The sequence below is a fragment of the Remersonia thermophila genome, chromosome 2 (genome assembly GCF_042764415.1).
Source record: "Remersonia thermophila strain ATCC 22073 chromosome 2, whole genome shotgun sequence".
NCBI classification, from domain to species: domain Eukaryota; kingdom Fungi; phylum Ascomycota; class Sordariomycetes; order Sordariales; family Chaetomiaceae; genus Remersonia; species Remersonia thermophila.
Window position 1 is genome coordinate 1235747 of NC_092218.1, and position 11575 is coordinate 1247321.

Genomic DNA, 11575 nt, shown 5'->3' on the forward strand with positions numbered 1-11575 from the left:
AGAAGGCCGGTCCTTTTTCATGCCGACGACGAGGAGAAGGAGGAGGAGGAGGAAAGCTGTGGTGTAACCAACACGCCCCGAGAAGATGTGGGGTGAGATGCTGGCAACATTGGATTGGCGAGGGCATGGTGGCCGGCGGGAGCAACATCGGGGATGTTCCAAGCTGCAGGGCCCTGCGGCTGCAGGACGGCCGACCCGCTCTGGCGCTGGAGCTCGTATGTCCAGCCACCCAACCTACCCACCCATGCTGCGAGCTGGGTGAGCCTTCGGAGAAGGTTCAGGTTCCATGGCGGAGGAGCCGGGCCTTGCTGGATGCCGCGATGGCCTGGAGGGGGGCGCTGCGGGGTCATCTCCAGCTCGCTTGGCGCCGGATCCATGCAACGTTGGATCCGGCCAGGGGCCCCGGAGATCCCGACGTCAACAAATCGACGCACGCAGCCCGGATCCGCAGGAAGCCTGCGCTTGGGAGGTGATGGAGTAAGTGGTGAGGGGATGATCCAAGAAGGCCATTCCGCAGCCGAACTCTGCAAGAGGAGCGTCTTGCAAAAAGAGCATCCACCATCCACCGCCGAGGGGGGGAGGGGGCCTCCCTGATGCCGTTCCTCCCACCCGTTGCGAGAGATAAACCATAGCGACAGCTCTTTGGCTGCCGTGGCTGCCCAGGTCCACATGTCTTGCATAAGCCTCGATCCAGGCCAAAGGCTCTAAGCCCCCCCACCTCTCCAAGGCGCCCCAAGGTCGGGTTCCAGAGCCGAGGTCGGCTGAACCAGGAGCGTGCGGCATTCGAGGGGTTCCATGGCCTCGAGAGAAAGGTTCAGATACGATGCGGGGATCCTGACGACGGCCGGAAATCGCATCGGCAGTAGATTCATGGATTGATTCTCTTGGTCTCTCGCTGGCCGGCCCGAGCCGTCCAACGTCAGCCAAGCTGGACAGCAGAACCCTGCACGCACGCCAGACATGTCGGATTCGTTTCGGATCCTGTGTACTACAAGCGCCTGGAATCCAGAACGGGATTCGACTCGAGACGAGCCCGAGGCACGGGTCCGGCGGGTCCGGCGGGCCCGGCGGTACCCACCGCGCGGTGGAGAACTCGGACACCGGACTCCGGCCCGGGGTGGAGCCCCTGGATCTCCATCCCGGCCGTCCTCGGACGAGGCACGCCGCGTGAGGGGGCCAGGAAGGGGTTGCCTCTCGTGTCTGCAGATCCGGTAGAACGCCGAACCATGGGTGCATACTCGCCTGAATACCCAACCAACCCGGCTGCAAAAGAACAGCGATTCGTCGTCAGGCCATCGCTCGTCTTGGTCGGGCCGGTAGCAATGGAGCCACGAGCAACTGGGCCAGGGGATGGAGAAGGAACAAGATATGCAGGCGAAAGCAAACCACACAGAAAGTTGTCATTGCACTACGAGGTGGGTGGCTGGCTTGGCCGGGCAGAATCCCAAAAGACGGGACAACCAGTTGTTTTGCCATGTAATTAAGAGCATTCGACACAACACACAACACAGGTAGCCCTTGCATCAGTAAACCCTCCCCCCCCCCATCTGAACCAAACTGCCCACAATGACAACATTACATCCTCCATCATTCCCCAAACCACAAACCGCCCTCTCCGCCACCACCCAAGACATCGTCATTCCCAACCCCTGAATCGCCTGCACATGAGCGAGACCTCACTAGCTGCTCATCCGCTCACTCATCGTCCCGTCTCAGCACGGCACGAGCGCGCCTCAGCAGGTCGCGAGCCCTGCGACGCGGCAGCGTCGGGAAGTCCGGCGAGTTGCCGTCTCCCCCCCAGCCGCCTCCGGGGCCACCACCGCCACCACCGAAGCCGCCCGGCGGCCCGTCAAACCCAGGCCCGAGCGGGAAAGGCGGCGGGGGCGGGAACGGGGGTGGGGGGTTAGGAGGACCAGGAGGAGGAGGAGGAGGAGGGAGGAGGAGGAGGTGGTGGTGGTGGTGGCGGCGGCGGCGGCGGCGGCGGCGGCGGCGGCGGTGGTGGTGCTACGGTAGGAGGGGGAGGAGGGGGAGGAAACGGCGGCGTTGGGTGCGGCGGCTTGGGCCGAGGCGGGCAGTACGGGAGGGGATAGTAAATGTACTGGGTCTGGGTGGGGACCGGGTAGCAGATCTCGGTGTACGCCGTGCTGGTCACCTCGACCGTCGTCGTGGCCTCGGTCAGCGACGTCGACGTGCTCGTGCTCGTGCTCGTGATCCAGTCGGTGCACTCGGTTTCGACCGTCTGCGTCACGACCGTCTCCGTCTCGGTCGCCGTCTGCGTGACCGAGACCGACACCGTCGACGTGACGGAAACCTCGTCCGTGCAGACGGTTTCGATGGTTTCCGTCGTCGTCGCCACCACCTCGTAGGTCGTCCCCGTATAGAGGGTCTCGACGGTCCCCGTCACGACGGTCGAGGTCTCGCTGACGGTGATGGTGTCGATGCACGTGGTCGACACGGTTTCCACGTAGCTCGTCTCCACCGTGACCGAGGTGACGCTCGTCGTGGACGTGTAGATGGTTTCCACCGACGACGTGGCCGTGTACGTGGTCAGAGTCTCGACAAGGGTCGTCGTGCAGGTTCCTGGCAGCAGGACAGGCTCGAGTTAGCGTCGCCGCAGGCGGCTGGGACATGCGAGCCCCCCAAGGGCGAAGAAGAAGGCTTACCATCGCTCAAGCACTGGTACTTGGGCAACACGCGTGCGGCCAGCCCCGGGTAGATGCCGTCGCCGATGACGGCATCCCGGGTGTACCAAAGGGAGTTGGAGGCGCCGCCGCAAGAGACGCCATCATCGCCCGGGCAGGGGGTCGCGCAAAACCTCATGTCCACAATGTCATAGGCCGCGCTGGGGAGCTGGGTTGCTCCGACGCATTGGCAGAGGCTGGGACGCGTCAGCGGCTGCAATCTAGACGCCGGGCGCTGCAGCACTTACTTTCCCTCGGTCATGGCAAACGCTTCGGCGAGCGAGGCGGCGCACGCATCCGCGCATGCTTGGAGCGTCGTGGGGTTGCCGGTCGCCGTGTAAACAAAATCGATGTCGTACACCGAGGCAAAGGGCGGCGCAAGACAGCCGGCGATGTAATAGGTGATGCCGTTGGCCTCGAGGGTGGCGGGCTTCTCCAGGGCGACCTGGCTGCTAATCAGAGGCAAGCCGCTGACGTCGGGCGCCGGGAACTCGTCCGGCGGGCCCAGGAGGTCGGCGGGCACGGTATAGCAGGTGAACGGGTCTGCTAGCACGGCCTTGATGCCGGGGATGGGCGGCGTGTAGCATCCGGACAGCTCCTTGGAAATGTAGACTGGCTTGCGGTTGGAAGCGCCGCAACACCGCTCGGTGGCAGGGTCGCAGTCGCCCTGGACTCTGTCGAGAAAGTCAGCCATCATCCCAGGAACAGCCCGTTCCCCCGGCCAGGCGGTGGTGTTTTACCCGGTGACGCAGTCCGTATGGCAAATCTCCTGGTTCGGGTCGTCGTCTGCGAGCCTGAAATCGCCCTGGCCAAACTCGGTGCCGCACCGACACAGGATGTCGAACCTGGAGGCCCAAAGTTAGCCATGCTTCTCCGCTCCCTGAAGGGGGAAAGCTGACGCCATGCGCAAGGAACCAGCGACGGAGGGGGGGGGGGGGGGGGGACCTACGCAACGGGATCGCGTTCGGCATGAACCAAAGGGTAGCCGAGCTTCCCGCAGAGCTCGAAGCATGCTTCCACCGTGGGAACTTTGGGCATGAACCTTGGGTCGGTGACGGGGAAGAGAGCCGTATCGTAGCAGCCCAGGTACTTGTACGTGGCGGCCAGGTCCGCGGCCGGCGTCGTGGGGGCCAGCAGCACGTCGTTGTCGGCAAAGCTGGGATCCACGTAGATCTGGGCGGCATCGCTGCCGCCGCAAATCTGGGAGTTGTCGCCGCCGCAGGGGAGATTGCAGAGGAACGGCTCGGCGGAACCAGGAACCGGGCCGTCGGGAGACTGGAACGAGGTGCCGCAGGCGCATTGGACGCCGTTGATCAACGCCGTGAACTTGTAGCCGTGGCCGCGGCAAACACGGGCGCAGTCGAGGGGCGTCACGGTATCCCCGTAGATGGAGCCGGGCTCGTAGCCGGGGAAGGCCGTGGAAGGGTTGGTGTAGTCGGAGGGGACGAAGGGGAAATACTCTCGAAGTTCGGCCGTCCAGTCGGTGAAGCAGCCGACGTAGCGAAAGCCGTCGTTGGGACAGGCGGCCTCCTCGGCCGCGACCGAACCAAAGTACCCCTGAGCGTCGACGACGCCCAGGAGCCCGGTCACGGCCGCGGCGACCTGTACGACCCAGGGTCGCATCGTTCGGGGGGCCTGAACGGGAGCCCGTCAGCCGCGGACGAGAGGACAACAAGGCCAAAGGGAAAAGAACAAGGGGGGCACGACAAAAGAAACGGCAAGCAAGAAGAGCCGAAGAGAAGGAGTGGCTGTACGCAATGTACAAAGAGCTGGTTGGGCTGAGGCCTGTCGTGTGAGGCCTTTCCTCTCGTCGACGGCGCCGTGCCTATTTGACTGCTCGCAGGATGGGGAGAATCACTCGCAGGGCCACGATCATGATGCCTTCGCATCCCGCCCGACAGGGTTTGTTTCTGTTTGTTTCTCCCGTCGGAGCGAGCCGTTTGGAATGCCGATGGCGACTGTTTCAAGGATGCTATGCGGCCCTCCATTCCCTCGCCCCGTGCTGCTTGAAGCCCAGAGATCGTCGCTCGATAGGCACGGAGCGTGCGCAGGAGAGCAGGCTTGGGCGAGACACCAAGGAATAGAGACCTTGATGCGATGGCATCCTACATTCCCGCCGCTCACGGGCAGGAGAGCAGCCAGGAGCAGTGGTAGAATGCAAATGCTCTCTTCTAAGAGGGAGGAGGGGAGAGCGGTGGGACGCCAGGGAGGGAGACCATCCAGGGAGGGCTAGGGATGCACGCATCGCCCGACGGGCTCCCTGCTTCCCACCGCGCCCGTGCCTTAGAATACTCACCTGGTGACAAGGTAGCCATCGCACATGAGCGCTTTTCTATGAGGGATGGATGGTTCGACGTGCCCAACCCTTCACAAGGCTGGCATGTGCCTGGCGGCGTGTGTTATGAAGGATACCATGCGAGGGAATCCTTTGATGCTATCCTAATCTCAACACGACCCATCGCCTAGATCCGTAGAAAACGGTGCATTTGCTGGAGCCCATGAGGAAAACGCCGAGAGAAGGCCCCCGACGAGTTAGGGGCAGAGCGGCCACAGACGAACCGCAGAAGCTCCGCCCTCCCCCTGGCCCAAGTCAACAAAGCGCCGATACCACGGCAACGCAACGCCGTAAGAATGCATCCGACGGGCCCTGGGAGAGAGCTTGATCTTCCATGCCATGTCATGGTTCTTCATGAACGCAAGGTCTTGGTAGTCGAGGTAGTCGAGGTACATGTAAGCGGTCGAAAAACAAAGAAAGGGAAAAGAAATACAAGCTGAAGGCTGCTTGTCATAGTCAAGTTTTCTTGTTACGTCCCATGCAGGCATCTCCTGCGGTCCCCACAAGAAGAGAGGTCATTTCATGAAGAAACCTTTCGTGATCGTAGACAGCTATACACATCGCCAGTTCATCGTTGCTAGAAAACAGAGCGCAAGGCCTCCATGATCAGACCCGGGTGAAACCAAGGACCACATGACTCTATTCCACCATGGGCCGCCGACTCCTCCATACCCGCAGCAATGACAGCTCCGCTCCCTTTCCGTTCATGACATGCAGAGAAAAAAGAATCCCAAGAAGCGAGGAGAGGGTCCGGCGACGGAAAGCAGAGACCGTCATGACACGATGAGATGCCACAACGAAATCGGACAGTGAAGACAAGAAGAGAACAAAAAAAACCGATCAACCGCACCCGGATTGCCCTAAACTCTAACCGAACCGGCCATGTCACGTCGCCCACGGCTGCCGCCTCGCCGCCTGCGGTTCTAGCCACAGGGCTCTTCCGCTCGCTCTTCTTGTGCGGCGTTGCCTTTTCTCTCCCCCCCCCCCCCCCCCCCTTCGTCATGCTCATCCGAGCCTGACCGTGGAAAGCCGGCCCAGCCTCGGCAGCAGCGGCGTTGGCAATGCCATGCATGTCCCGGCTCCTCAATCCGAGGCGTCGCCTCTTCCGCCCTTGTCGCCCTCGTCCGGGTCCGCGGGCCACCCGACCGCGTCCATGGCGCCGTACTCGAGCCCCGTCGCCCTCTCCATCTCGCGGCGCAGCAGCTCGCCCTCGAGGCGCCAGCGGGCCCGCATGCGCTCGCGGCGCTCGTCCCACGCGCGGGCCGCCGCGTCCTCCTCGTCGGCGCACCGCTCCGCCGCGTCCTCGAGGGCGGCCGCCTGGCGCGCCACGAGCGCCGCCATCTCCTTGGCGTGCCGCTCCAGGAGCGCCTCCGTGTTCTTGGCCTGCCGCTCGCGCAGGCCCTCGATCCGCGACCGGTGGCGCGCCACGAGGTTGTCGTGATCGCGGCGCTGCTGCTCGAGGCGCGCGAGGTCTTCCGGGGTGACGACGCGAGGGGGGAGGAGGACGCGGCGGCGGCGGCGGCCGTCGTCATCGTCGTTGTCGTTGTCGTTGTCGTTGTCGTCGTCGTCGTCGTGGCCGTCAGCATCGGCGGCGGGGGCTGCGGCCGTGGCCGTGGCCGCGGCCGCGCCTCCTCCCCTCCCCCGGCAGTACTCCTCCATGTGCCTCAGGCGGACCTTGACGCGCCTCTCCTTCTCGTCCAGGACGTTCCGCAGCTCCATCTCGGCCAGGACCTGCCGGTCCTCGAGGTGCTGCTCCGTCTTGGCGTGCCGCTCGCGCACGCGGTCGAGCAGCTCGCCGAACCGCCTCGCCACGTCCTCGCGCATCTCGGCGTGCCTTTGGCGCATGGCGTCCCGGGCGCGCCGCTCCGCCGCGCGGAACCGCGCGCCCTCGGCCTCGAGCCGCTCGCGGAGCCGGCGAAACTCGGCGCTGTCGCGCGTCCTCGCGGCGGCGGCGCGCATGGCCAGGCGCCACTCCTCGCGGCGGCGCTCGCTCTCGCGCACGTTGCGCTCCGCCTGGGCCGTGCGCGCCACCGCCTCGGCGCGGCGCCGCTCCAGCTCCGCCTCGCCGTCGCACAGGTTCGGGCAGCCGAGGACGTCGTCCCAGACGGCGCCGCAGATGTAGCAGAACTGGCCCCGGCAGCGGCAGGTGACGTGGGCGCAGCCGTCGTGGAGCTCGACGAGCGCGCGGCAGCGCGGGCAGCGCTGCCAGCCCAGGAGCTCGCCGAGCTGCAGAACGGCGGCCGAGTCGGCGTCGGCCGGGCAGTCCTCGCCAAAGGGGTGGGCGTGGCCCTTGCAGAGGGTGCAGACGCGGGTCTGGCAGGCCTGGCAGGCGGTTTCGAAGGGGTTGGCGCGCTTCGCCTTGGCCTTGGGCCGGGAGCCGGCGGCCGAGGAGGCCGAGGGGCGAGGGGGGATGAACTCGCCGCAGGACGGGCGCGGGCAAAAGAGGCGGTCCGGCCAGGGGACGCTGAACTGGGCGGCCGTCTTGACGAAGGAGGCCTGGCGGTCGCGGGGGAGGACGTGCCCGATGATGGAGCCCGGGATGGGCTGCAGGCAGCACCGAGGAGGGAACTTGGTTTCGTCGGCGGCCGACTGCTCGATCACGATGGCGAGGCAGTCCCGGCAGTAGCGGTGGCCGCAGGGCAGGGTGAGGAGGAGCGGGCTGTCCGTGGGGAATTCGTCGCGGCAGCAGACGCAAGGCCTGGAAGGTGGGCGGCGTTAGCGTCCGGCGATGGATGGCATGCCAGAACAAAAAGAAAAGGGAGGCTTGCTTACATGGGCGCCTCGGAGCTCGGCCCGCTCCCCATCGCTCTCCGTCTCCTCGCCTCCGTCCCGGGTTTGGGGCACAGAGGAAACCCGGCGCCTCCGTTCTTCCCCTTCCACCTGGCGGCGAGACCCCGAGCAAACCCCATGACCCCGCCCTTTTTCGGTTCTGACAAGGACGGCCTGTGCGCTCTCGTCCTCGCCACCCTGACGCCGCCGCTCGCCTCGTGCACCAAGAACCTGGACTGCCCCACGGCCAGGTCGAGCTTCGCAACGTAGCTGTCGTACGCCGAGAAGCTAAGGCTTCGCCGTCGCAGCTTGCCAACGGACCCTGGCCGTTCGTCACCGCCAGCGCTCATCGTCGTCGTCGTCGTCGTTGCTGCTGCTGCTGCTGCTGCTGCTGCTGCTGCTGCTGCTGCTGCTGTTGTTGTTGTTGTTGTTGTTGCTGCTGCTGTTGTTGCCGGTTGAGGGGAGGTCGTAGCCGCAGCAGGAGCCGCAGCAGGAGCCGCATCATCGTTCCTAGCCTGCTCGGCGCTTCTCCTCCTCCTCCCGTCTCTCACACTGCCTCTCCCACTGCTTCTGCTTCGGCTCCGGCTGCTCCGGCTCCGGCTCCGGCTCCGGCTCCGGCTCCGGCTCCTCCTCGTGCTCCCATTCCTGTTCCCACCCTCCTCGCGCGCGGGTTCCGCCCGAGGCGCCTCGGGCAGGGCGACCAGCCCCCGCGCCCGCTCCCGCAGCGCGGCCTCGACGTCCTCCTCGGTCATGCCCTCCGGCGCGAGAAGGACCTCGCGGGCGTAGGCGTCTTCGTCCAGCTCCGGCAGGCTCGCGGGGTCCCGGCGCTTGGTCCTGGCGGCGATGGCGGCGACGGCGAGCATCTCGCCGGCCGACAGGGGGCGCGGGGTGAGCTGCAGCAAGGAGCGCGCGGCGGCCGGCGCCGACGCGGCGGACGGCACGACGGCGAGGGACACGGGCCGCTTGCGGCGGCCCATGAGGTCGCCGGAGCGGGCCCGGCGGTGGGCGGCGAGGCTCCGGCGGACGAAGTGGGGGTCGAGGCCGGAGAGGGAGAGCCGCCGTGGGTTGGGCGTTGGGTTGGGCGTTGCGCATGGCGAGGGGGAGGGGCTGCAGTCCCGGTCGTGCGCTAGGAGGTGCGTTACGCTGTCGTCGCGGTGAAGATAGGGGCCGGCCGCGGCCGAGCCCCGGGTGGCAGGCTTGCACGACATTCGCCGGGCGGATCAAACGGGGGGGAGAGGATCGACGGCCGTGAACATGGAGAGGGAAGGATATAAAGTGAGATGAGAATACGAAGAAGACGAAAAAAAAAAAAAAGATCAATCACCACTACCACGACCACCACTATACATGAGGTACAAAGGAGGCGTTGATGTAAAAAAAAAATATAATAAAAAAAAGGCGAGTACTGTACGCAGTCAGGAGGGGAAGAGTTCTTGAGCCCAGGTGAGGTAGCACGGAACGTATGTATGTACCTCAAGATACGCCGTTCTCCGTGAGCTCGAATGCCCGGCGCAGCGAGCAACGGAATGCCAACGGGCTCAGAGGGCTCAGAGGGATCAGGTGCCTTGGGTACCTTATGTATCTTGGGGTTTGTTTGTTTGAGCAAGGCAGAAGAAAGTAGGCTGTGTTACCCTTGAGCTCTTTATTTTATTTTTTTCTGCTCAAGATTGCTTTGTGATGGGTTGGTTGGGCAGCAGAGCTCCAGGGCCTTCAACGTTGCTCTTGTCCGTAGTGCCAGATGGACCCGGCTCCGTGACTTTCCCGAGCAACAAATGATTTGTCCTCGAGGTCGCTAGGCGACAGGGCGAACCTTGCCAACCCGACGGTGGACACCTCAGACGAGCACGCCTCAAGATAGGGGGATGGGGATGGGGGGTTGAGTGTCCAACGTAACGGAGACAAGAGAGCGAGCTGGCGGTGTTGGATGGGCCCGAGAGGTGCGGGGTGCAGCTCACCAGCAGCCGTTCAGTGCGACATGGGTGAGACTGGCATGAGAAGAACTGAGACTTGGTGGGGGGGTTTGGTGGGTGAGGTGGTGTTCCAGAGTGTGTGCAGTGTGTGCAGGTGACAAGGAACGATTTCGGTGAAGGGGCTTGAATGGATCCATTGAATCAGGGGGCGAGCTCAGGTCAGGAGGACGACCTGAGGTCGAAGGAGGAAAATGGATCTTTAGGGGGGGGGGGGGGGGGCTTCTCACAGTCTCTCCGGGTCCGCCGGCAAAGGGGGGGGCAGGCTCCGATGCTCTTTCAGATGATTGGGAAAAAATATACCTAGATAAATAATAATAGAATAAGAATAATATCAAGACTCACTAGGGCTTCCATCAGGGACAGCCTTCGTTCAATGACAGCGTGCATGCATCCTGTACTAGTAGGTAACTACTATAAATAATACCGAGTTATACAAGATCCGGTTGTGCGATGGTTCCCCGAAGGGGAGGGGGGAAGGGGGGGCGGCGGGGAGGGGGTCACGACGGGAATGCAGCGATGCAGCACACGACACAGCGAGCACAGCAGGTGGCCACATCCCTCAACCCACCACCCACCACACCCACGCCTTGTGACCTGGCCCCGGGGCCCCCCTCCCTAAATTCCACAGCCGCCAGTGTGCTCTAGGCCTGCCGTCGGCTGCAAGACAAGGCTCGGCTTACTGTCATGCATGAGCGCCGAGCTGTCTTGGCCAGGTCCATTTAGGCCGGGTTCCAGTGTCTGTGAGCCGCCAGTGGCAGTGAGTGGCAAGAATAGACAACGAAAGAAGGGTGGTGGAAAATGTATGAAACAACCAGGACAGAATAAAAAGAAAAAAAGAGAGAAAGAGGCAAAAGAAGAAAAAAAAATAAAAAGTATCTTATGCTGAGTGACGTCCTTCTTCTTCTGTGTGTAACTAACTACACAGTAATAGTTACTATATAGTACAAGGTGTAAGGCCCCGTTTCCCCAATCGCAGCGTGGGGGGAGGGGCCTGTGTATAGTAGGTGGGTGGGGGGAGAGGGGGGGGGGGGTCATCATCATCATTATGAATAATAACCATCGGGCATCCCATCACCACCACACGCCCGCCTACCTAGGTACACAACCGAACCCAGCCAGGTCAACAAATAGTTGGATGGAGCATGGAAAAGCCCCTACTAGCGCATAATATAGTACTGTAGCTTAGCTACCATGGTCGGTCCTGTGTGGTACGGCACATACAACCCCCCCGGGACGAGCTACCAGCAGCAGTTCGTTACCTTACCCAAAGCGGACCCCCCATGACCAAACCCTTCATGCGGCGCCATTGGTCCCTCTCGCTGGCTAACGAAGTTATTTTTATCCGTCTTGCCACAGCCATGTACAAACCGGGGCGGAACGCAGCGAAGATCTTCCTCAGCCTCAACGGCCGGCCCCCGTACATACCCCCCCCCCCAGAATCCTCATACCATGATTACAGGTACTACACCCTCTCGTGTCAGGCACCTCCACCAAAGTCCGGACCCAAGTCTGCAGCGTACACAGTATTGCGGTATGAATTGCTGTACCGAGCAGGCACGTGTCTAATTATATACGGACCTCAAGTCGGGCCGGGCTCCTCCTCCCGACGCACGCCGGAAAAGCGAAAAAGGCCTGAAGAACCCGGGAACCTGGGAACCTGGGAACCTGGGAACAACCCCCCCACCCCACCGATCGCGGTCCGTGCCTCGATCCGCCTCGATCGGCGCAGGCGGGAGAACCCAGACCCGTAAGCACCCAACGTCCGTCCCGTCCTCTCCTAAGGCGACTTCCCCTTGGTGTTGGTGGGAACGCCCCACTCC

At 63.4% G+C, this 11575-nt stretch overlaps 2 protein-coding genes across 2 annotated transcripts; both read right to left on the minus strand.

Moving 5' to 3' along the window:
- Positions 1–1903: 1903 nt before the first annotated feature.
- VTJ83DRAFT_1792 (uncharacterized protein) lies at positions 1904–4304 on the minus strand (the record flags this gene model as incomplete). Its single annotated transcript, XM_071007990.1, has 5 exons — positions 1904–2580; positions 2664–2878; positions 2930–3355; positions 3422–3526; positions 3631–4304. 5 exons carry the CDS (start codon positions 4302–4304, stop codon positions 1904–1906), a joined length of 2097 nt encoding a protein of 698 aa, XP_070868332.1.
- A 1795-nt stretch (positions 4305–6099) lies between these two features.
- Positions 6100–8993, minus strand: VTJ83DRAFT_1793 (uncharacterized protein; the record flags this gene model as incomplete). Its single annotated transcript, XM_071007991.1, has 2 exons — positions 6100–7714; positions 7789–8993. 2 exons carry the CDS (start codon positions 8991–8993, stop codon positions 6100–6102), a joined length of 2820 nt encoding a protein of 939 aa, XP_070868333.1.
- Between the last annotated feature and the right edge of the window lie 2582 nt (positions 8994–11575).